At 43.8% G+C, this 25,623-nt stretch overlaps 1 protein-coding gene across 2 annotated transcripts in view; it reads right to left on the bottom strand.

Annotated features, from left to right (window-relative positions):
* The window catches only part of LOC119375256 (GATOR complex protein WDR59), a 52,859-nt gene extending 32,320 nt beyond the window's left edge, over positions 1–20,539 (bottom strand). Inside the window, exons 1-12 of one of the 2 annotated variants that reach the window (XM_037645441.2) lie at positions 20,433–20,539; positions 20,063–20,112; positions 19,339–19,468; positions 12,800–12,888; positions 12,602–12,682; positions 12,502–12,539; positions 12,297–12,385; positions 12,018–12,134; positions 11,036–11,113; positions 10,763–10,922; positions 8,284–8,363; positions 4,373–4,585 (exon numbers count right to left, since the gene is read on the bottom strand). In XM_037645441.2, coding sequence (XP_037501369.1) covers positions 4,373–4,585; positions 8,284–8,363; positions 10,763–10,922; positions 11,036–11,113; positions 12,018–12,134; positions 12,297–12,385; positions 12,502–12,539; positions 12,602–12,682; positions 12,800–12,888; positions 19,339–19,468; positions 20,063–20,112; positions 20,433–20,483 — 1,176 coding nt within the window. In that variant the 5' untranslated portion in view covers positions 20,484–20,539. The remainder of the gene's footprint in view (positions 1–4,372; positions 4,586–8,283; positions 8,364–10,762; positions 10,923–11,035; positions 11,114–12,017; positions 12,135–12,296; positions 12,386–12,501; positions 12,540–12,601; positions 12,683–12,799; positions 12,889–19,338; positions 19,469–20,062; positions 20,113–20,432) is intronic. The other variant, XM_037645449.2, reaches the window with a different exon arrangement.
* Between the last annotated feature and the right edge of the window lie 5,084 nt (positions 20,540–25,623).

Genomic DNA, 25,623 nt, shown 5'->3' with positions numbered 1-25,623 from the left:
GTACCTGGTATCTGCATATATCCAGCAAGATGCATGTCTCTTGTATTTTTGAACCAGCAAATGATGTATTGTATATCGTAACATAAGACATACTTCTACATAATCCACGAATATATTCAGAATTGCTGAAGACTAGCTAGCAAATATGAGCAATTAAAGCTTATTAAGAGAGATAATTTCTTTTTGCTGCTGTAATCTCCTTGTTTTGTCAAAGGCAGCCACAAAAGGTACCCACCATATTTTGTTTCGACAAAATTTTTGTATAACATAGCAAAATCCCTGCATGAATTGGAACCAATATAATTTTTTAGTGCACACCTTTGTTTAGTATGAAAAATTCTTAAATGAGACATGGTGGAAAATGCTACTTATGCAACTGCACAATGTCTCAACACTGAGAGAGTGCAAAAAAATTGTCAAGAACTTATATGCTTCATACTTAATACTTGCACACCTTTTTTAAAAGGCTTCTCAATAAGATTGCGAACTGCAAACAAACAAGCATGACACGCAGATCAGTCAGTGACAATTGTGTCTGCAAAGTATGAAATCGCTGCGAGGTGCAAAGCAGTCGAAATTTAAAACAGAAGGTCGTGTGCCCTTTCTTTTGAAGGAGCTGCATTTTGAGCAATAGTGACAGTTACCTACATGAATTCTCAGCGCAAGAGGCATGGCTCGCGATGTCATTGACCGCAGCACATGATTTGGGTAGCTCATCTAATGCAAAATATGCAATGCAGCCACTGGAAATGTGTCACAAAGCAAAAAAAAGGAATAGAAGAAGAAAAAAAGAAAGATGAAGTGGGGCTTGTTGCGTGACAATTATGCAGCTTCTCAGTCTTGCTCTGACCCCTTGCCTAGGGTACATGGGAAAAGACAGGGAAAAACCACTTTGCAGGCACTTGCCGAGGGAACGAGGGAGAGTGTTTGCGATGGCAGAATGCTTGCCTCCTGGTAGAATGGAATCAGAAGAGTTCAATTTCTTGCAATTGTTCCAATAGTGAACCAATACAAAAATTTATTTCAGATGAACACTTCCTAGATGATTCCTTACAACTTCCAGTTCATAACTTAAATTTGCAAGAGGCCTTGTGAGGAGCGCTTCAGTGAAAATAATGCACTAAATTCAATTCTTTGTGCAAGATCATAATGCAAATGAAAAATGCTGAACTTAACTTCGAACAGGAAGCTAGAAATGTTCTTTTTTCATTTTCAAGTGTGTCATAATCATGAGTTCCTCTTGGGATCTTCTTATGCATAACTTTACACATGCTAAGGCAGAGGTTATGTAGCTGCCTTGAAAAAGACAAGACCACTTGTCGACACGTTGACTCCAGCAACAACCCATGTTCAAGAATTTTTCATTTGATACATGCTAAATGCACAACAAAGTACATTTAATGTCTCTTGTGTACCATTACCTTTAATTTTGATATATATATATATATATGGGTCATCCCATGCCAAATGTCCCAGACGTGGCGCTCGCACATCGCAGATTTTGCTGATAAAATTTGCGCCTTTTTCCTGTGCCACATAGAGTATTGTGGCAAAACATTTTTGCTCGAAAAAAATTTTGACGATCATGGCGCCCCCTCGAATTTCGCTTGTATTTGTTAAACCGTGCCTTATAGAAAAATGTGTATAAAATCCATTTTTTGTGTGTTGAGCTTCGAAACCATGCTTGCGCCATCGCAGAGGTTCTGTTTAGTTGTCCTAATCTTTAATTCCGAAAACTTTGTGTTTCACTACCAGCTACGTATCTTCAAAAACTACGAAAATCTTCAAAATTCGTGATTTTTTCTTGAGCTAGTCTGCACACCACGTATACCAAGACAAACAAGTGAATACAATGTGAATTATTTCATTCAGTATGCGCATGCTAATTGTGCAGACGGCCCTCTAGCACATTGTGGAAACGGCGCCATAGGCTGCTCTCGGGCATCCATACTTACCATTGGGCCCGCCAAGCAAGCTCCCAATGTAACGCGAATTCATTACTCGTCGCCCTTACATCAACGCGAGAAGGCTTTCGACCACTCTAGAGTCACTGACATACATCTCGCATCTTGCCTCTGCCTGTGACGAGTGTCAGCTACAAGGGAGACCATGTGCTTTGCGGCAAAGCACCAACAAAAAGAAATGCAGGACGCGTTCGGAGGGCCAAATTCAAAAATTATTTTCTTCCTTAAAACAAAAAATGATTTGATTAGACTTTCTTCATTACTTAACGATGTAGTCTACTATCAAACGCCGCATGACGAGGATTTTTACTTGGACCGCATCAGTATGAAAAATACGGTCAAACATGCGACAAATCGAATATTTTCTCTAATTTCACATTTTTTTCGGGAAGATTTGAAGTCTATCTTACCCCTAAAAATTTTTCTACTAAAATACACTTTCCTGAAAATCATACTATTATTTATATTGGTTAGGGAGAGTTCCAGATAGCTCAAGAAAAAATCATGAACTTTGAAGATTTTCGTAGTTTTTGAAGATACGTAGCTGGTAGTGAAACACAAAGTTTTCGGAATTAAAGATTAGGACAACTAAACAGAACCTCTGCAATGGTGCAAGCGTGGTTTCGAAGCTCAACACACAAAAAATGGATTTTATACACATTTTTCTATAAGGCACGGTTTAACAAATACAAGCGAAATTCGAGGGGGCGCCATGATCGTCAAAATTTTTTTCGAGCAAAAATGTTTTGCCACAATACTCTATGTGGCACAGGAAAAAGGCACAAATTTTATCAGCAAAATCTGCGATGTGCGAGCGCCACGTCTGGGACACTTGGCATGGAATGACCCATATATAAATAGCAAAATGGCAGGAATTTGACAATTCGCAAGTAAAAATAAAAAAAACACCTCTGACATGACTGAAATTTTCTCAGGATTATTTCTTGCCATCAGTTATCTATGCATATTGCATTATTATGTTCCAAGCACAAGAAAAAATAATGAACAGCTGGGATGTTCAACATTCTGTGGTGTCTCTTGTGGAACATCACACTATGCAAATGTGTGGTTCAATGATGGCTTCATTTTTAAAGCGAAAGCCTTTAATGTCTCATGCTCACGGTGTCCGTCCGTCCGTGCCCTGGCACGGTGTCAGGTGTGGCCTCTCCCCCTCACACTCTCAGCAATCACGTGATGGCACAGCGGCGCATAGCAACAGTTGCGCGTTGCTCCTTCCAACGCGCGTTGCGCAACTGTTGCGCAACGCGGCGGCGGCGTCCGTCCGTCAGCGCGCAACAGTTGAGCGTTGCTCCTTCCAGCGCGCGTTGCGCAACGCGGCGGCGGCGTCCGTCCGTCAACGCGCAACAGTTGCGCGTGCTCCTTCCAACGCGCGTTGCGCAACTGTTAGGCAACGCGGCGGCGGCGTCCAGCGGCGGCGTTCGTCCGCGGAGTCGAATGGCCACAGGCTTTCGCCGAACACACTTTGGAATTGACAGTGTCCTTCAATTTTTTTACATGAACTATGAACCGACCTGAAAGCTACAGAAGGAACACAGGTGCTATTTTTTAAAAGAAATGCAAAGGCATGACTACACCTCCAACTATGGTGGCTCAGCGGATATAACATTCTCCTGCTGAACATGATGTCACAGATTTAATTCCCAGCCGAGTTGATTATTTGTGTTTCAATGGCGATGAGTGGAATAAAGCCTCTGTGGGTGGGTGTCAAACCCATGACATTGTGTTACGCAGCAGCTACATTTACTGCGTCAGCATAATTACAGCCCATCAAAAGAGACCCATTTTTTTAGCCCTCTATCCAAAAGCTATGCTTGTCGCTTTTTTTTTTTACATTAATAATGCATAAACTTACTTTATTTTCACTGGCGAGATAAAAAGCATAAAAGCACAGAAAATCTTCATTTTTCTTTCACTCTCACAGTTTCAGAACATTGCACAACTAACTACATAGGCAGCATATTTCACCTTATCTCAGCTATGATTTTTTTTTTTTTTCATGCCGAAACAAAGCCTTGTACTGCAACCTTGTTCCAATGCATGGAGCGATTACACTGTCTCAAATAAAAATTTTGTTGAATTAAAAATATAACAGGGAACCCTCTGCACTAGACTTTACATGAGCACACCCATATTTCTATAGACAACTTGTAGTTGCCAAATCTAAAATTTTATACAATTAGTAATGTCAGCATGTAGAAGGAATGTCCTACTTTTCTTTTTCTACGGCCACCACTAACATGCTAATATTAATTTGCCAACCAATATAAGAAAACACTCATTTTTGGTGAAAACAGAGGCATGTTTGTTGTACACTACTAAATTGAAGAAAAACGAAACTAAGCTAAACACGAGTGCTGTGTGTCATTTGTTGAGCAGGTCAACTTTACCTCTTGGATGATAACTTTTGGGATGTTTATATTGAGGAGTGAGAACTCCCTCTCGAGGTCAGGGGGAGGATGTTGAGGCAAGGGTGTTTCCCCTTTGCTTGAATTCGTCCCCAGGGACTTTGGAAACTCCGGAGAGACAGGCGTGGTGGGCACCTCAGCAACCATCGATGCTGCCAGGGAAAGTGCGTCGTCCTCCGACACATCATGGCCGCACTGGTGCCAAGAAAATGTGCAAAAATACACACAATAAGATCAGTTCACAAAATACTGTCTTGTTTCATCCCAACTTATTGAAAGGTTGAAGAAACAAAACACTTCATGAATTCAAAAGCATGCAACAGGAGTGTGATGTTCTTGGCAGAAAGCAAAAATTAGTCCGTTTGAGCAAGCAAAACTTTTTGCTTATTCCCGCACTATTAAATTCTGACATCATTGTCCGTGCTTTTAGTGGCATACGGAGTCGGCGACCGGCATAAAACTTACCGATCGGCGCAGTCGAAAGCGGCGATTGGCGGTGGTGAAAAAGCCGTAACCGGAGTACATTCGCACAGCGTGCCAGCGAGCCCGTCGGCGCAGTGCAAAGTACACGTCGTTTCTGGGCGTCTCAGTCGACGATCGTGACCGTGGGAACACCACTGCGCGCATGCTGTCTCCCTTTCTCATTGTTTTCCCCCCCTTTCATCCCCTACGTCTCCTTGCATCAAGCTTTCGCAGCTTTCTCGAGCTGCGAGGAAGACATTCTCAAGCTCCAAATGCGTCTCCCCTATCGCGCGATCGAGGCATCCGCCACACGTGAAAGCCGATCGCGGCGGCGCGGACTGCATGAACACTCCGGGAAAGCGGACTCGTGTAACAGGCGAGCAAAAGTCCGTACATCACACATTCTACGTTTCCATCACATTACACACGATTTTCAATAACCAGTAGTATCGCCAGCCAGCACGGCATCCAAGTTTACCGCTACGCCAAACACCTTGTGTAATGTCATTCGGAGTACGTGCACGGCTGAGTGATCATTTAGACGCACGCCGACACGCTGTGTTGAGCTGTGAACGTTCCTAAAATGATGTTTCATCCATGATCCAAACCACAGCGCCGTTGTCTGTCGTTCCTTCGCTCGTCATCGTTTTTTTTTTTTTTTTTCGCGCTGTGTATCCGTTCAAGATCCAAACCACAGTCGGAACTCGGCCGTCGCGACCAATATCGAACCCAGGGGCGTAGCCAAGGGGGGGGGGGGGTTGGGGGCTTCAACCCCCCCCCCCCCGAAATTTTTCAGTTTTGCTTGCGTATATAGGCACGCACACATAAAAAAGCACGCACGAGCATACATAAAGTATGGATGACCCCCCCCCCCCCCCCCCCCCGAAAAAAATTTCTGGCTACGCCCCTGATCGAACCTTTGACCATGTGCCCATGCAACCGCGCACAGCTGCAGTCGCGATTTTACTTTGGCTGCATCTATAGCATATTGACTGCTAATAAAGAACGGAGACAAAGAAAACACGAACAACGATACATTTTCTTTCTTGGTCTCGGTCCTTTATTAGCGGTCAACATATATCATGCAGCAAATACTAACTATAGGCCAAATTCAAGTTCTCTTTACATTGGCTGTCTGCAATCTTCGATATCTAGGTTCAAATTTCCACACGAACGGGTTCGACAATAAATTGCTCAAGCACGACGCAAAGCATGTTTCTCGTTTCTGTATTTGCGCGAGCTACGCATTTCATTTATGTGCCGCGACGCCATGCGCGATAAATTGTTATGGAGCGACATCGAAGTATCGCTGATGCGGGTTCCTTCAACATTCAAGAATCTGCAAGCAAATTTTTATTCACCTAAGTAATTGGGTGCACCGTAAAGTTGGCAAGCAACAAAACAGCCGCGCGGAAAAAATAAGAAAAGACACAAGAGGCAAAATGCGTACCATAGCCTTAATCTTTGTTTTCCCCCTCGATGCCCGATCAGTTTTGTTGCTTGCAATCACAGTTAAGTAGGTAAGAAAACGCGTCGCGTTACCTTTCGTTTGAAAGCGTCTCCGACATTTTAGAGATAACGCGGCGCTTGGGAAGAAGACGCGCCAGAATCGCGATATGATTGAGGCACGCGGTAGTGGAGGGGTCCGGAAATTTCGACCACCTGAGGTTCTTTAACGTACACCTAAATATAAGTACACAGGCCTTTAGCATATTCCCCTCCGTCGAAATGCGACTGCCGCGGCCGGGATGGAACACGCGTCTTACGTCGAACAGCGGCGGCGACCAGCTATTTCGACTCGCTCAGCTTTTGTACACGCCGCAGATTACCTGCAAGATAAGGGTACTCTCAAAACCACGCTCAGCCGCCCGCGGTTGGGCTGACTAAGTGATCGCACACGCGCTCAACCCGACTAGAGGAGACGACGTCAAAATGTATGACGTCACGGCGACTGGTGCGGGAACTTCAAGGTGGCATCGCCAAGCATCGCCACACGCATTTTTTTTTTTTGTGCGTTTTCTCGCTTACTAAGAATCTTCCCGCGTCAAACGTGGTGACTTTGGTATCGTGAAAGAGTAACTTACTAATATAAGAAAAATCGTTTTTCTTTTTAGTGTCCCTTTAAGTGGCGCTAGACAGGGGCGTAGCCAAGGGGGGGGTTGGGGGGGTTCAAACCCCCCCCGAAATTTTTCAGTTTTGCTTGCGTATATATACACGCACACATACAAACGCACGCACGAACATACATAAAGTATGGTTGAACCCCCTCACCCCCCCCCCGAAAAAAATTTCCGGCTACGCCCCTGGCGCTAGAGGTCCCCAAAGTGGTCAAAATTAATTCCACACTACAGTCTTTGTTTTCGCATGTAAAACTCCTGGATTATAATTTCTAATTTTGCTTCTTTGCTCGCAATAACTTTGTTGTATATAAACTGTGCAGAAAACTTCACAAAACTACTTTGTTATAACGAGAGAAAAAATACATGCTTTGCAGTGGAAGCAAAAAATAAAAAGTTGGGGTGGCGTCCTTTCTGCCACCTCAACTTGCCATCATAACCTGTGGTACACCGAATGCTGAGTTCACCGAACTGAGCCGCTTGCTCTCCACTCAGCTTGACAAATGCACATCACAGTAGCTTTTCGCTTTGTCAGGGAGGCGAACCAAGACCTCGCCATTCAGCACCTTGTTGCTTTATATGAGGAGCACGTTAATAGCACCAAATTTGATTTCCAGCGCTGCTTAGCACAAACGTGGAATCACTTCTGACCCTTCTGAAATGTTCCCCTGGGACAGTGCTATGTGACATGACACATGTTGCACATTGGGTTATTTATTGTTCAAGGTTCAACCTGACAATAAAACACTTGGATTTCTTTTGCTCCAGAGGCTCAAAGTAACGTGAGACCAGAACCTACCTACATACTGCGAAGTGCCTAGTTTGAGCCAAAGAATGCTTCACATTACAGTAAAAAACTGTCTGGTGGCAGACTAACATGCGACTTTGACCTTGCAAACTTCTGGCATTGGAGTGCATGAGACTATCAGTGAAGGTGCACATTCATTGCTTTATTAGCACTCTGGTTAGTGCATGCTTGTTCACCCTCTTTCATTAAAACTGAATTCTGAAAAAAAAAAAGAAAAAAAAACTGGCACCACTTGTTTCCAGTTTAAAAGTTAATTAAATTCTGGTGCCTCGTGAGCAAAAACCATGATTCAGACCATCTGGGTCTTTTTCAAATGCACTAACTACACAAGCGTTTTAGCATTTCACTCTGAGTGGAATGCAGCCGGGATTGAGCTTGTTCAGCAGCTCAATACCATATCCACAACTACAGTGATCGGTTCGGTTTAAACTGAAAACACCCACACCTACTTAAATAATGACATAAGAGAAATAAGGAATTGAAAGAGAAAAAGTGGTGGCACATACTGTTTGATGCTTTGCATCCACATTCCAGAGGTGCAAACTTTGATCCTTTGACCACGTTACAAGCTGGTAGTCACGAGATTCTGGAAGAAATTGTGGCATTGCAATGCAGCTTTATTCATTGTGCTCCACTTTTACTAAACACAAAAAATAAATAACAACGAGGACTGGATATAGACATTACATGTCTATATCCAGACAATGTCAGTTGCATTAACCATGTGGAAGTGCATTGCCACATGTCACTTTTTATGCTCACACCAGTTATGATAAGGAAAAGCAAAAAAATGATGCCCTCCATATTTAAAATTTTTAGAAGCTTATGCTATAAACAGTATTTAGCTAACTTTTTCTTTAGCACTTACTAAGGGCATTTTAGCAATTACTGAAGCTTTATAGACAACTGGTGTGCTGCAAGTCTTGAACAGCAGAATACAATCTTTCTTCAATATATTATGGCTGCGGAGGTTTCTGCATGACCAAAAAATATGCAGCATTTATCGGTGGCTGGCATTGCCACTTATGAATTCTCTAGGCAGCTTCCTGCAGGTTACTTCATAGGTTGTGACACTGTCTTGGCAAGGGTGTCTAGAACAGTGTATATAGAAGGGAAAAAACAAATAAGAGGAGACATCCAAGCACTATCATCTCCTTTTATTTGTTATCTATGTACTGTTCTAAACAAACATCAATAACAGACTAGCCTGAATTGCCGTCTTGGCAAGGCAAGTTGACTCAACATCATCCATAGTACTAAGTCAGTATAGTCAGCTCACAGTCTTCTCACTACAGGACCCCAAAATAATTTTAACATTTCAGTTTAGCATGAATGTATTAATCTAGCAGGGGCTGTCTCATGATGTTGCCAACATTGTAACAACAGTAGTTGCTCTAGTCAGGGCAGCAACTGCTTTCCTTACCATCATTAACATAGCTCATTCTCCCCAACTCCTAATTGGGGAGGAGAATAAGTCGGTGCTTATTGTAGGGCAAGGGAAGTTGAAATGTTCGAGTAATTGGAAGTGAGGTTGTTTTGAGATCACAAGGGCATGGGTGTGGGTGAAAGGGCTGTGTTGCTGGTTCTTGAAAGACCAAGGGGTGGAAAAAAAAGAAAAAGAACCTTCAGATGTATGCAGCTGTTGTCAATCCTGTGGGCTTCATTTTTCTATATCACAGAAAGCAAGAAGACACGAGCTTTGAACAGTTGAAATAGAAACAATAAAACTGCTTGAGAATAAACTCATTGTATTAAGGCATCTGCTTAACAGGAAAGTCTGCTTAAGGGACACTAATTGGTTTAAATCGATAAATTGTGCTCCGAGAACTCTAATGTCGTTAATTTTGCCATCATAGGTTTATTAATAGAGGAGAAAATCAAGTTTCATTTTTAAATTTCACGCCGAAATCTCCACGCGTGATTTCACGAATTTCAAAGTGTATTTATCGTATTTTGGCGCCATTGGCTCAACAAAATTACCCCAAGCTTGGTATGTTTAAGTCTATGGCCCCCTAAGAGGACAATGAATGTCATTTTTACCGATTAGGAACTACGTAGTCCCTAGTAGGCGCCGTCAAAGCATGTGACGTCACGGTAAATGGTGCGGAAACTTCAGGGTGGCATCGCCGCCCAAATTTTGTTTTTGTGCGTTTTCTCGCTTACAAAGCGTCTTCTCGCAGCAAGCATGGTGTTTTTGGTATCGTGAAAGAGTACTTTACTAATATGAGAAAAATCGTTTTGCTCTTTAGTGTCCCTTTAAAAAAAAAAAGAAATGACGAGTGGTGCCATAATCATCATCAGAGTGTTGGAATGAAGGAGATGCCAGCAGTAAGGCTACACCACTGAGAAGGTAGCTCATCCTTTTCTATACAAATGTATTGTTTGTGGCTGAACAAAGATTTGCTAAAAATAAATAACAGATGGTATTTATAAAATAAAATGAAATCTGTGGTTTTACGTGCCAAGACCATGATCTTATTGTGATGAATGACATAAAGGAGGACTCTGGATAATTACTGACTGCCTTGGTTTCTTTAACAAGCACTTATGTAAATACACGGGTGTCGTTACATTTCGCCATGAAAATGTGGCCACTGCAGCCAGGAGCGAACACACGCTCTCAAGCTCAGCACAGCAACACCAAAGCTATTAAGCCATATGCTGAAGTAATATCCCAGTATTTGTTTAACTCATTACATACGACGTTGCTTGTGGCACATATGAACAAGATACTACAAAGATGGCTTAACTGGTACAGCTAGACTGCAACCAAATTCTTTTTGTTTTGTTATCACAGCAAGCATAGCGTGAAGCATAGTGTACTGTCCCGAAAAAGATATTATGGGTCAACAGAAAGGTTAGGAGCAGAACATCGATCACTTCATGAGTAACGCTAAAAGAAATCTACAGCTGCTTGTTACCTATAATAATTAATTTAATAGAATGCATAATTGACCTAATAAATTAGCCATAATATCTACTGACCCTGTCGTAGCCTCCTCCATCCAAATTCAAGCACAACATCAGAGTGCGTTAGAAATGTTCGGACAGGCATGCTTGTGCGAAGGCTACTCCAGATGACCAGGTTCCTATCTCCTTTCCGAAGCTTGGTAACCAAGGCTGTGACGAGGCCATCTCCAAACGGCTATAATAAGATGCCACATGTCAGATACCTAAAAACTAACTCGTAGAGAGAACTTTCCATCAAAACTATGGAACAACATAAGATTAACGAAGACAACTTAAAAGCTTCCTTACCAGGTACCTTGCCCTCCAAACAGGTGCTCCTGCTTGAAGCATGTATTCAACTTTCTTTGGGTTGGTCACATCCCAGAACTACAATAACATAAGACTTTCAGTTAGGAATAAGACTTCCAATAACTAAAATTACAAACTAACAAAACCTTCAATATGAACAGACAACATTTGGTATTCAAATATATTACAGAGCCTACTGAACACAACACTGTGTACTCTTGCTTACCTAAAGGGCCCCCCATCAGGCCCCATTGCAAATTTTGGTTAAGGAGTGTATGCCACTTGAAGTACTGCTCCTCTGAGAGGAAGGCCATGCAGCCTTCTGGGTGAAATTTCGACCATTTTAACAATATGCAACCATTTAAAACTTAGCAGAAACAAGCATCACCATATGCTCTATGCACCATGGTTGTGGTGCAACAATACTTAAACCTAATAAGGGGCCCTTTAACTTAATATAACCAGTCTTAATTCAAGTTTTGGCATATTCTTCGAATTACACCTCACATGTAATATGTTATGTGCAGTACAACCAGTTCTAGGGTGATAAACTACTTCTAAATAGCAAAAATTAATTGTGCTTGTATCGCAGGAATGTGGAAGTTTAGTATATGGTTTATAAGAGGAGTGAGGGCAAATACTATTCGAAATTTCAAATATGTGGCAAATAGTCATTGCTATTCAATTTGTATTTGATTGAAAGATTTGCTATTTCGAATTGAGAAATATTTATTTCTGTTTGAATATAACGAATAAAACAGTTATAGGAGTCTTGAGGGAAAAGTCATGGTTGTTGCATAGAGGCCCCAGATCCTGAACACAAAGCATGGAGTAAACATTGCATTTCTATTCTAGTGCGACATAACCATCAAAGCCTTAAGACCTATTTAATCCTCTTTGAAGGCAATTAAAATTTCTATGTACTGTTAACAACGTACAAAAGGAGACTATGTCAGAAGGCTATGAAGGCTTAGAACACAACCTTGACAGTTCCATCTTGACTAGAAGTTGCCAACTGGTGCTCACTTGCTGGATTCCAGTCCAGTCCATAAATTTTAGATGGGTGAGCAGCTATGTACTGTACAGGACTGCCACTTTTCTGAAAATAGAAAAGCAGATTTTAACTTGCTCGTAACAAAATGAAATAGACACCTGCTAGCACCACATCCTTAGCGTACAGGCGGGACACCAGACTTGACCGTGTGCTTCAACAAATTAGCACTTAAATAGTCACAGGAGGAAAATACCAATGAGTACGTACTCGTGTGTCCCATATTCTGACGTCACCATCATGAGAAGTGGCCAAAACATGCTGCGTAACCTTGTTCCACTTCACTTGGCTGGCGCCAGCTAAGAATGTGTAATTGCCATAAACATGTGGTTAGCCTTCATGGCACTAAATGCAAAGAAACTTTGAGTAGGCCTGATAGTATGACTTATAGGTTTTAAGCAAGCTTGTAACTCACTGACTGCAGAAAGGGACAAGTAGGGTTTCCGCAAGTCCCTGAAATCACATTTAGAACTTAATAAATCTGCAAACAATGTTGAAAAAATGAATTGCCAAACCTGCTATCCCAGATGTGAACGTATGTATCATATGATGAAGACGCCAAAAGATTTTCGTCAAATGGCGACCAGTTGATGTCACTGAAAGAAATGCAATATTGTTATGGCCATGTGCATAGGTCCCATAGAAGTGTCCAAGGCCTTGGCATGCGCACTGTAAATACTGGTGACTGCAAACATGGAAACACAGGTGCTTACCTAATAGCTCTTGTATGAGCCTTTAATATGATGTGTTTTGATAGCAGCTCACCATTGCACCATGTCAGAAGCTCCACATTCTGATTGCACTGAAAATTAGACATAAAAGCTTCTTATTCAACAAAGCAAAAGACAACTGAAAAAGACATGTATCCAAAGTTCCCATTTATGCTGAGATCTCTACCTTGAATTGACTTTTGTGAAGATAAGTATTAGACTTGATTGCACTGACAGAAAAATAATTAACACAGAATATTCTTTGGTAGCTGTCTAAGTGATGCGTAACCATACAGTTTTATTGTAGGTTTCGGCCTATCCTAGAACACTGTCTTAGGGCGGCCCTGGCATGACGTCTTCTTTCTAGTGTTCATCAGCGCTTTTCGTGGCCTCTTGGAAGGCCCATCCCACGACCACCAAAACGCATGTTTGGCGTCAAATTTTCGCCGAGTCGGAATTTTCCTGTTGTGTACAATTATCCGTGTTGGCTTTGCATATCGTCCTGCAGAAGGCTTTTATTCCCCTACCACAAAATTCAACGAAGCTTTCATAGAAAATGTTTTATTTTATAATTTTTTTTTTATTATTAAATGTGTTTAAGGAGAGGTTGGTGCCTATAGTACATGGCTCCGGCTACTTCTCTTCCCTTACTTGTTAATTAGCGTCACGAACTTATAAATAAAAGTACACTCACTCACGGCAATGTCCATTGAAAAGGAATGTTCACACGTCATGCATAATGTTCACGTGATGACAACAATGTCCACACACAAGACACACAAGAATCGTTTGCACTTTGCCGAAGAGTTCAACCCACAGTGCCACAGTCATTTGTATAGTGCGATCACATCACATAAAAGTCACTGGGCATTGCCCACACTTTAAACACATTTTAAACACAGCTGTCTTGAATCAATCTTGAATCAAATATGAATCAATATCTTTTTGATATTCCCGACTCTTCTAAAAACTGTACTAGGGCGCGTGCAGCAATGTTTTGAAGAGTTTCAGTTGGCCATAGACCCAATACTTTTGCTAATGATAGCGGCCGTCTGTCCAATCTGTTTAGTGTTTGTAAGAATTTTTTACGGGGAACAGCATAATTTTTGCAGTGTAGAAGGAGGTGTGCTATGTCTTCTTCTGCCTCTTCACATGTACATGTAGCGCAGTTAATTTTTCTTATCCTATATAGGAAGCTCTTAGTGTAGGCTGTGCCTAGACGAAGTCTGTGAATTACTGTTTCTACAGAACGGCTAATTTTAATTGGAATTTGAAATTCCATTCCAGGATCGATTGTATATAGTTGAGAGTTTTGAGCTCCATTCGCGAACCAAGTCTCTTTGGACAATCGACCACAGAGTTTGTTCAAGAAACATCGTGCACCATTCGCCGCAAGAGGTAATAGGGATAAATCGCCATCTTGATGCGCTGCATGTGCTAAACAATCAGCTGTGACATTTCCGGTGATTTCACAGTGACTGGGGATCCACTGGAAAACGATATCATGATGTAACTCTTTTGCTATGGCGTATGTCTTCCGAATTTCATATGTTAATTTGTTATACGTTTTGTCAAAGTTGATGTCTTTAATACACACTAATGATGATTGCGAGTCACTTAAAATTACCCAGTGAAGTGGCCCTGTTTTTCTACATATGTAGCGTAAAGCAGAAAGTATAGCGAATAGTTCTGCTGTTGTGGACGTCGTAAATTGACAGAGCCGAAAAGCTTTTCTCTCTTGGTATTCAGGTATATAGAAAGCTGACGTAGAGCTTTGTTTTCGACATGACCCATCAGTGTAAACGCTAATACGATCAGCGTAACGTGTGTAAAGATGGGCTAAAGTAAATTGTTTTATTGCAATAACAAGCATGGCACACTTTCGAGTTATCCCCGGAATCGATGTGATAATTTCTGGAATAGCAAGTCGCCACGGGGGGTGAGTTGTGCACGCCGACCAGTATTCATGAGTAGGTAGTAAATTTTTACATTGCATTATATCTGCATGGTTACGGGCAGCGGTTCTTTCCTGAACCGCTCGGCAAAGAGGATGATTAGCGTGTTGTGACGCCAATCGAAAGTAGTGCCTACAGGTTTCCGTAAATCTAAGCGCTTGGAAAGTTGGCTGACGGGACTCCGCAATGACCAAGGCGCTAGAAGATGCGCGCGGTACGCCAAGACATATGCGAAGGCTTCTGGCCATCATTCTCTGGACAGTTTCTTCCAAATTACGAGATATACCGTATAGTACTGGAGCAGAGTATGCAATTCTTTGTCTAATCATTGCTGAATGAATTCGCATTAAAGAAGAACTGGAACTGCCCCATCTCACTACGGCAAATCGACGAAGAACGTTGACTAAGGAATTGACTTTCTCCTCTAATGCTTTTATTTGCGGAGCCCATGACAGCCTCCTGTCCAAAATAACACCCAAAAACTTGTGCTGTCGCACAAGTTGTAAACGCTGGGAGTCTATCTCGAGCTTAAATCTTTTGAGGAACTTCCTCGTAAAAGGTAGTACAGCTGTTTTGTCATGTGAGAGAATCATTCCTCTGCTTTTCAAAAACTCATTAATTGCTGTTAGGCCTGCTTGTAGCGTATGCTGAAACACTTGAATACTCGAGTCCGTTGCCCATATGCACAAATCGTCAGCATAAAGGGAATAATTCAAGGTTGCGGGCAATATGTGTGACAGTTCAGCCATAACACAATTAAACATAAATGGGCTGAGGACACTACCTTGGGGAACACCTTGATTCACTTTATGCTGTTTGCTTTTGCCATCAGCCGTTTCAATAAAAATTTTCCTGTCTTTCAGGAATTCTGAGATCCACCTCAGCGTTCGTCCAACTATGCCCAACTGAGTTAACCCATGCAGAACATGTATGTGGCTTGTTGTGTCAAATGCCCTCTTTATGTCTAGGAACACTGGTATGGTGATTTTTCCACAACTTCTCTCGTGAACTACATGTGTAACAAGATCTAAAATGGCATCCATCGTGCACCGATGCCTTCGGAAACCTGCCATATTTTCTGGGAGTACGCTCGTGCATTCTGTCCACCACTGAAGCCTAGCGTCAATCATCTTTTCCATAAGTTTGCATAAGCAGCTAGTCAGACTAACAGGACGGAAGGAATCAATAGATAAGGGACTTTTACCAGGTTTTAGTACCGGAACGACTCGTGCAACTTTCCAAAAAGGAGGAAGACATTCTAGTACCCATGCATCATTTAGTACTTTTAACAAGGTATTTGCGGCCACCGGGCCCAGATTTCTCAGAGCAGCATATGTGACCCCATCCGGCACAGTTGCTGTCCTCTGACGGCACGATACCAGCGCGTTCTTTAATTCTTCTAGCGAAAACTCCTGATCTAGGTCATGATGAGGTGTGCGGAGAGCCAATGCGATCGGTGCTTTGACTTGTTCTACAGATTTTATGTACTCTGGTGTACTCACTACTGCACTTGGGCGTGTAATAAGCTGGCAAAGCTCATTTGCCACGGTCGTTTCGGATACATTTTGCAGCAAAGCCAGGGCCCTGAACGGCTGTGCGTGTGTTACTGACCCACTTAGAGAGCGCAAGACACTCCATAATTTTGACTCTTGTGTGAGGGGGCTAAGTGAAGTGCAGAATTCCCTCCAGCGCTTTGCGCCTAGTCGTTCCAGTTGCCGACTCATACGATCATGCGTTTTTTGGCATTCTCGGTAATTTTCAAGAAGACCTGTGCGCCGGTATTTCCTTTCAGCTCTGCACCACTGGTACAACGCATTCATATGCTTCAGATATATTCACATTCTACAGGCGTGGGTGTGTAGCCCAGTGGTTAAAACACCGGCCTTCAGAGTGTGGGGGCCTGGATTCAAACCCAGAGTAGTTAAGAAAGTTTAATTTTGTTTTATGCATCTGTTTCTTTATAGTGATGATCATATTACATGGCAGAGTGACAGTTTTCTCGTTGAGTTGGCATGGAATGCTTATGCATATAAAAAGCATAGTAATGTACACGGAAAAAACTAACCAAGTGCACATGATAATAACTGTACATCCACACATGACAAGAAATGGTAACATTTCCTAAACAGTCGATAGGGGCCTGCTTTCCAAGAATTGATAGAGCTACAGTGCTCGACGATTTAAACTCAATACTCTGAACGCGTGGCGGCTGGCGGTGAAGGTGAGGGAGAGAGTGTTCGTGACACACGTTGACTTCATCCGGTAGACAACTGTTCAGCCTGTGGTTCTTGGCAGCACCAGCGCAGCGCTGCTTGCCATAAGGCTTCAAAACACTGTGCTCATGTGCTGCGCTGCGCGAAGCGGCTGGAGCTGGCAGGCATACGCTATGATAGATTGTAGTGCTCTGCCGGATCCACCGAGAACAGTAGACTGAACGACTGTTTACCAGATGCAGTCACCATGGTCACGAGCGCTCGGTCACGAGCACCTGGTATGTACAAATCATACCAGGTGCCATGCCTTCTCCTTCACTGTGTAGCTGGAAATGCAGTATTTTCTCACATATAACGCGCAACGAAAAATGGAAAAATGTGCTTAAAAAGTGGAGGTGTGGGTTATATGCCAGGGTTATATGTATATTTCTTTTTTTTTTCTTTTTTGAAGCGTTAAAGTTAAGGGTGTGGGTTATATGCAAGAAAATGCGGTATCCTTTTTTTCGTTGCTTAGATACACTACCTAAAGGGGCCCTGCAACACCTTTTCAGCATGGTCAGAAAACAGTGCCAATCGGTAGTCGAGGCTCCTGAGAACACAAGAGCCAAACATTACAGCACAGCATGTGGCCTGGAATTTACAATTAATTCTCAAAGTCAGCTAGAAATAGCTCCCTCTTCTCTCTACAAATCATGCCATACACCCAAATTATTGCGCCCAAAGTCCACGACCGTTGGCTGATTTGAGCATCGTGAGCTACATAACGCTATGGCCGCCGCGGGATGCTGCCACGTGCCTGTGCGCGTGCTCGCGATCACACTGATAGTAAGCCACGCGTTCGAAGAAAAAAATGAAAATAAAGTGCTCAAGGTCATGATGCACGCTAACGAAGGGACGCATCTTCTTGCCCCCTTGTCATCAACCTCCCTGCGTAACTTTCAGCGCACTCGCTGGTACAAAAGGAGAGAGAAAGCGCTTAAAGCGTGCGGCAAATCCCTGTAACTCCGCTCGTACTTGATGGATTCTAAACATTTTTGTGGCAGTCGATTCGTGAGGCAATAAGCTCTTTTAATGAAGCCATTAGATGATTACTTGAAAAAGTATTGCAGGGCTCCTTTAAATGACAAGCTCTCAATCATCTACATAAATGACACGGCTTTTGTCTCATTTGCACATACCATGATGATATTTTTTTTTTAAATTCTTTTTTCTCTTTCCCAACCATCTCCTCCTTAATACTTTTTTGTCCCCAATCCTCTTTCATATGCAGGGTAGCATATAGATGCTTGCATATATGTCACCAGATTATTCTGCATTTCATTAAAGAGATTTCCCTCTCTCTCTCTCCAACTGGTGCATGAACAATGTTTTCTAAGCATTCAAAGTACAGCTTTGTAGGTGCATAAAGTTCAACATCACAAGGGCTATTATTATTTTCATTTTGAAATGTTTTGAAATTCTCGAAATTGAGCACAAGTGCCAAGAAGCTGTCAAAACTGTCTTTTAAACCTGCATTTTGCTCATTCTTGACCATGCATGCTCTGAAAAATCCAGTTTATTAGTAAATTATGCTTCATTCGAATGCTTGATTAGGTTTACTTAATAATGGATAGTGTAATGAGAACAACTTGTTGAGACTGTTCATTTTTCAAAACTGTTTTAAACCTATTTAATATTCCATTTTATTTGCACTTGGCGCTGTTTGATATACATTCAACTTAGATTCATACATTTTTATTTACACACCCCTACCAACAGCAGTATTTCCTTACTATATTAGGGATCATTCCAGCCATGTGAAACATCAAGCAACATCTGAATTGTTTTCCTAAAATGTACCATCCAACTCTTTGTTGAGGTATTTCCTTCCAGCTGTGTTTTATCAACAGAAGAATAACTTTTGCAACAATTGGTGTAAAATAATATGCTAAGATAATGAATACTTGCAACACAGTGTCAATTTTTCCCATTGCTTCAAACGCACTTGCTACACAACATTCAATTAGCTTGACCTACCAGAAGAAAAGTTGTGTGATCAAAGAAAAGAATGGCTCAACATAAAAGAAAATTGACTGTACGTCACCTTGTGACTGCACACAGTGACATTCATTAGAAACATAGCAAATAAAATTCTGGCAAGCTCTCAGCAAAAGAAACACTGATAGAGTGTAGTGCAGTGTAATAATTTGCTTTCAATCCATGTGAAAGTGGGCAACATCCTAACGCTACAAGTGCTTTGATGATGACCAATCTTAAAACGATTATGAAAGGGGCTTGAGGATCACATGGAAAACTTTATATTTAACATGTGCCTAATATGGAGCTAAGCTCTGCTCGTTTCAATGGCAGCAAATGACCAAATGCAGTTACTTACAGCCAGCAAGAATGTGTCTGCAAGATGTGGATTCCATTCTGCAGTGCTCACTTCAAACTTGCTCTGGCGAACACTTTTTTTGACAGTTACATCAGGTGAATCCAAGTTCACAAGAGCAACATATCGACGCCTGCAGATATCAAGCAATGTTTGTAAGAAGCTTCTAGACATGTAATAGCTATGCATTTAAATATTAAATAATCACTTGCTCAAGTGTTCAAAAAGTAAATGACTTGGGAGAACTAAGCATTTCAATATCATAACACCACTTTTACAGTTTACACACGTATTCAAAAGCATCATGCTTATCAAATTTTTCGTCTTTGCATCGACAAATAATCTAGATTGGTTGATTGATGGGATTGGAAGTCTCAACCTGAGCGGAAGGCTCTTGATTAACGTTGACCACCTTGGGATGCTTAAACGTGCACCCGCTTCCCAGTACACGTACAAATCACAAGCAAATTTTGACAGTCCGCCAGCGTCGAATTACAGCCGCTGCCGGAGGGATCCGAACACGCGACCTTCTCGCAATTTAGGAAAAGCTGCTACAAACGCATTTTCGCATGGCACTTCATGTTATCGTTGTTTAATACGAAGGAAAACAACGCTTCTATACAAGTAATATTTTTGCGACATCCATACAGTCGGAAACACAACGATCACCTCGCGAATTTATGCCACAAATTAAGTAGCGCTTAAATTAAATGCGACTAATACTAACCCTGCTAAAACGGCGTACTGTCCGTCAGAGTCCAGGGCCATAGCAGTAGCCTGCAGATGAAGCAACAGATTACATACGTGACATTACAGCTCTCTGATAAGTTGTTTTTCAGTATGGCTGGCAGCTACATCGTCGTTTAACGCTTTAGCTGCGTTATCGCTTCCTTTGTGAGCAAGCGTTATCTTGGTGTTTTAAGGCAACGGCAACAATTTTGCAGTACCTCCCGTGGTTGCAATGTTTACATTAGTAACGAAGAGACCACGGTGTATACATATGTACATTATTTTCGAGAGCAAAAGCAGGGAGGCAAGCATGATCATAGTCAACTGTCTGCACGTAACTTCAACCAGAACCAAACATGTGAAAATACCTGCAAATCCTTGTGCTCCGAAACAACATAGGACAAATTTACTGCTGCCATCCTTGGCGTCGGCTGAAGCGGCTGCAGCGGCTGCAAGCAAGAGCAGCAAGAGCCGCCGATACCGCCGACGCAGAGACGACGGGGTTGCTCGACCACCTCGCGCCGACAGCGAATTTCGCCAAATAGGACGCGTTTGGATTATTAGGAGTGTGGCGGGCGTTGCTTCGAGGCAGACATAGCGGGCACTTTAAAGGGCCACTAAACCAACTAAACCACCAACAGACGCTCGCCTGCTCCTCTCCGTGCATTTGTTCTGTCGACAACAGCCGCCTTGACGTCACCTGTATGATTAGGTGACGTCGCGAGCAAGAGACGCTGTCAGTGGGCAAACAAGAGCCTGTTTTCTGCTAGCAGATGCGCGCGCTTCTGCGTTTCCACCTCGGACGCTGCGGAAGGGCACTCGGAGAGGTGGATAGACGAGCCGACGAACGCAGCCTAGCGAAGGAAAGAGCGAAACGACAAAGCGCGTGCAACTCCGCCAGCGTTCGCAGTAGACTCGTGCACAACTGCAACGCCACAACTAAATTTCGACCTCTGGGTGGTTTAGGGGTCCTTTAATCGTGCCGATGATGTGTTGTTCGCAGATAGATCTCAGACATGGGGAGTCTTCCAAAGGTCGTGCCACACCAAGCAACTGTCTCCGAGACCGAGATGCCCTTCTAAGAAATGTCAGGCGCCCGCGTGCACCTCGCGCCAAGCACGTGCACACGGGCACAAGACGTTCCCATGGCACGAGCGCGCTAAAGAGCTGTGCTGATGGGGATCATGTAGATGGAGTCGCCGTTTTAAAGGGAGATGTAGTTGTAGTAGTAAACATTTATTGCATGAAGGCTATTGAAGGGTCTATCGTTGGGGTCCTCAGAACAAGGGCTCCACTGCACGCTACATTGCATGGCCTTTACTAAAGGTCACTGACTCACTGGGCTTGGTCGAGGAGGGCCAGTTGACTGGCTCTCCCTTTCCGTACTAGAAAACTGCCTGTTTTCAGGTATTGATGTTTGGGGTCCGTGAATTGCATTCCCATTTAATGTGGGCGAGAGTGGGCCGTTCTCGACATGGGCAGACGGCCAATCTGTGTTGTGTGAGGCTTAAATGGCATTGGGGGGGGGGGGGGGACAGGGGGGCGCCCCCCCCTAGTCAGCTAAGAGGGGGGGGGGGGTGCAAAGTCTGCCCCGTACATTGACTTAATAGGAGGGGAGGGTGCTGCGATGAACCTTCGCCGAAGGAATAAGTAGCAAGGACAGCGTTGAAATTAGCAAGGGGCTGAGACAGGGTTGTCCTTTGTCCCCGCTGTTATTCATGCTGTTCTTGGTGAGGATGGAAAAAGCGCTAGAAGGTAGCAACATTGGATTTAATTTGTCACACAAACAGGTCGGCACGATGGTTGAGCAGAAGCTTCCAGGTCTATTTTATGCTGATGATATTGTCTTATTTGCGGACAGTCAAGATGGTATACAGCGACTGGCAGATATATGCGGAAGGGAATGTGAGGCTCTAGGACTAGGATTTAGTGCAACAAAATGTGGATTGATGGTATTCCAATGATCACGAAGACCATGCGGTCTTAATACAGAGCCAAAAAATACCGAGGGTAAGCGAGTACAAGTACCTCGGAGTATGGGTAAATTAGGGGGATAGATATATGGAGGTACAAGAGAAAGCATCGGTAGCAGGGGCGTAGCCAGAAATTTTTTTCGGGGGGGGGGGGGTTCAACCATACTTTATGTATGTTCGTGCGTGCGTTTGTATGTGTGCGTGTATATATACGCAAGCAAAACTGGAAAATTTCGGGGGGGGGGGGGGTTGAACCCCCCCAACCCCCCCCCTTGGCTACGCCCCTGATCGGTAGCAAAGGGAAAGAGGAATGCTGCAATTATGAAGCACAGAGCTTTATGGGGATACAATAGGTACGAGGTGCTTCGATGGCTGTGGAAGGGTGTGATGGTCCCGGGGCTTACATTTGGGAACTCAGTGGTGTGCATGAAATCAGAGGTACAATCAGGAATGGATGTAAATCAAAGGACGATGGGCCGCCTCGCGTTGGGCGCTCACGGGAAGACGACAAATGAGGCTGTAAAGGGTGATATGGGATGGACAGGCTTTGAAGTGAGGGAAGCTCAGAGCAAAATGAGATTCAAAGAGAGGCTGAGGAAAATGAAGAGTAGATGGGCAGAGATGGTTTTCAGGTATTTGTATAGAAAAAGCGTTGACACGCAGTGGAGAAAAAGAACTAGGAGGCTCACCAGTAAATATACGGATAGCAGTGCGGGCGATATGGGGAGGGGGGGGGGGTGATTCTTAAAAGGAAGAAGGAAATGAAAATGAAAATTGGGTGTAGAGTGCACGATAACTGTCTCTCGAGTGAGGACACCTCAACCGATACACTCACGGGGGACTGGGGATTGAAGGGACAGTGAGAGTGAAAAGAGATGGTAAAAGAAGAAAAAAACAACGGTATGAGTGGAAAAAAAAGAAAAAAAAAAAGGTGAGTGCGGGGGGGGGGGGGGGGAGGGCAGGAGAACGGGCGTCCAAGTCACCATGGTGAGCGGCCAGAAAATTCGTTCGACTAGGCCGGCATACTCGAGAAAAGCGAGTAGGGCTGATCGGCGACGGTGCACGTGGCCGGTGGGATGGAGCAAGTTCTGTAGGGTCGCACATGGCAGTCCGACGAGTCGGTACTTCATGACAAGCCGCTTCCGCGCGGTGTTGAGAGAAGGGTAGTCAAACAATAGGTGGCACAGGGTTTCGATCGCGTCGCAATCGGTGCAGTTTGGTGGGCAACAAGGAGCATTAAGCGGAAGGTCAGAGAGGCAGAGAGGACTTATTGGATGGCAGCGATGGAAAAGAAGCCGGTTCTGAGTAACTACCGAAAGGGAAAAAAACGAAATAAGGAGGGAAAGGTTTTAAGATAATTCAAGGGGAAGCGCTTTGCTGTTTGAAGCAAGGTCGGGCTGCCTTAGAACGCGTAGTTATAAAGCGAGATTCAGTAACGAAGAAGAACAATGTACATGCTGCGGGGGAACTAAGGAAACGATGGAACATGTACTGATTGAATGTGGCGATATTCACCCAGGTATACGTGTGGGCACGAGTCTACATGAAGCCTTGGGTTTTAGGGACAACAATGGAAAGCTGAACACGTCCGCGATAGAAATAAGTAAGAGGCGGTTAGAGTATTGGTGGCAGAAAAGTAGAGATAAAGTACAAAAATAAATAATGGGGAAAAATAAGGTCATTCTGCCTTAAGAGGCAGGGAGATGGACCGTGAATTTATTTTGGTATACTAACATAGATTTAATCAGTGTAGATAAGGTATTAGGCCAACATAAAACAAGGAAGTTTTTTTTTTCTTTCTTTCTTCGAGCCTGGTGGCAGACATGTCACCGCCCCGTTATAAAGGGGACGCTCATAGCATCCATCCATCCATCCATCCATCCATCCATCCATCCATCCATCCAGCCCCTCCTGAAGGGGAACCCTGCGCACGCCTATGTTAAATGGTGTCGAGATAAGTGTGATGGTGGTCGGCATAGGTGTGCGCACAGGGGGGGGCCGCCCCCCCCCCCTATTCAACTAAGAGGGGGGGAGGGCGCAAAGTCAGCCCTACACATTGACATAATAGGGAGGTGGGGTGCGGCGACTCGGGGGGGGGGGGGGGGGGCGCGCAATGCCAGCGCCATACATTGACATAATTGGGAGGGGGGGGGGGGCAGAGACGGACCTTCGCCCCCCCCCCCCCCCCTCGGCGCCAATCACGAGCCTGTTCCCCGGTAATTCCAGGTGCGGACTGCCACATTTTTGGCGGTCGCGTCGTTGCTAGGGGTGTGCGAATATTCGAGTTTCGAATTCGAATAGAATAATGCGATTCGACTTTCGAATAGCTAGTATTCGAAGTTTCGAATAATTCGAGAGGACGAATATCTAAAATGCGACAAAGCTCAATCGTGAAACTTGGATAGGGTGGGGTGGCTAAAACTAACGCCAACGTCGTTACAGTCGTTAAAAGTTTCACCGATATCCTGGTTGAAAAGCGAGGGCATGATTATGTCCGCACGTAAAAAAAACACACATTAGGAAACCGTCAAGCCCTTCACAACTTCGCTTCCGAAACTAAGGAACGGGCTTCTGGCGTAGTTCGGTCGCGTATACTGCAAGCGCCGTAAAACGTCCAAGACTTTGGCCCTCGATACCGTCGGTTATTGGCTTCTCATGTGAAAATTTGTTCACGTTGTGCAGTCGTCACTGCCACACCGCACCACGCGTTCAGAAATTCACATCGTTCCGGCGCGCAGTTACAATGCTGCTGTGAACGGGCGCCCGAAGGTTTTTGGGCCCGGAGCACTCATGACGATGAAGCACAACGTTACCGTTTCTAGATGACCCGTAGACACTGTAACAACACGGCGAGAGACTCTGAAGCCAGCTCACGGGGAACATCTTGTGTTTCTGCATGAAAATTTTTATTCTTTCGGTAGTCGTCACCACGTTATGTGTTCGAGGACATGAGTAGGTTTCATTTCTTGGTTCGTTCTTTCAATTTTCAATACAATCTTTTGTATTCGATATTCGATTCGATATTCAAAATTTTTGGCCACTATTCAGCACTATTCGATTCGAATTCAATTTGAGATCAAATTTCACTATTCGCACACCCCAAGTCGTCGGTTTTCTAAGATATCACATGAATTCGTCCAGGGCTCGTCGGCACTACAGCTGGCCGATCCACGGGCCCTTTGATTTCTTTTCAGCGCCGTACGTGCTGGGCACCACAAGATGGCACGATGTTCTTGTAAGCCATGTTTCAAAATATGTAAGGCCGCCAGGGGATGTTTCCTATGAAATTTAGGCGGCAGGCTACTTGGTAGCCCGTGGGTACCAATGCTGACTGTTCGCCAATCTTCACCTTTGATGGCTAGTGTGAATGTCACTGCCTCTGCCATACTGGGTGATTTTGCTTTGATAGAGGCTGTCATGGTCGATCGTCCGCTTATAACCGCTAGGCAGCATCGGTTATTTTGTATTTGAGCTACGTCCGTGTGTTCCAGTATGCGGGCCGAACTGCTTGTTCCAGTATGCGAGCCATAGATAGGCACGCGCAGGGTTCTCCATTAGGGGGAGGGGGGTGAATCGGTATCATCGC

This window comes from Rhipicephalus sanguineus, chromosome 1 (assembly GCF_013339695.2).
Source record: "Rhipicephalus sanguineus isolate Rsan-2018 chromosome 1, BIME_Rsan_1.4, whole genome shotgun sequence".
Classification (NCBI taxonomy): domain Eukaryota; kingdom Metazoa; phylum Arthropoda; class Arachnida; order Ixodida; family Ixodidae; genus Rhipicephalus; species Rhipicephalus sanguineus.
This window is presented reverse-complemented; position numbering and strand designations above follow the sequence as displayed.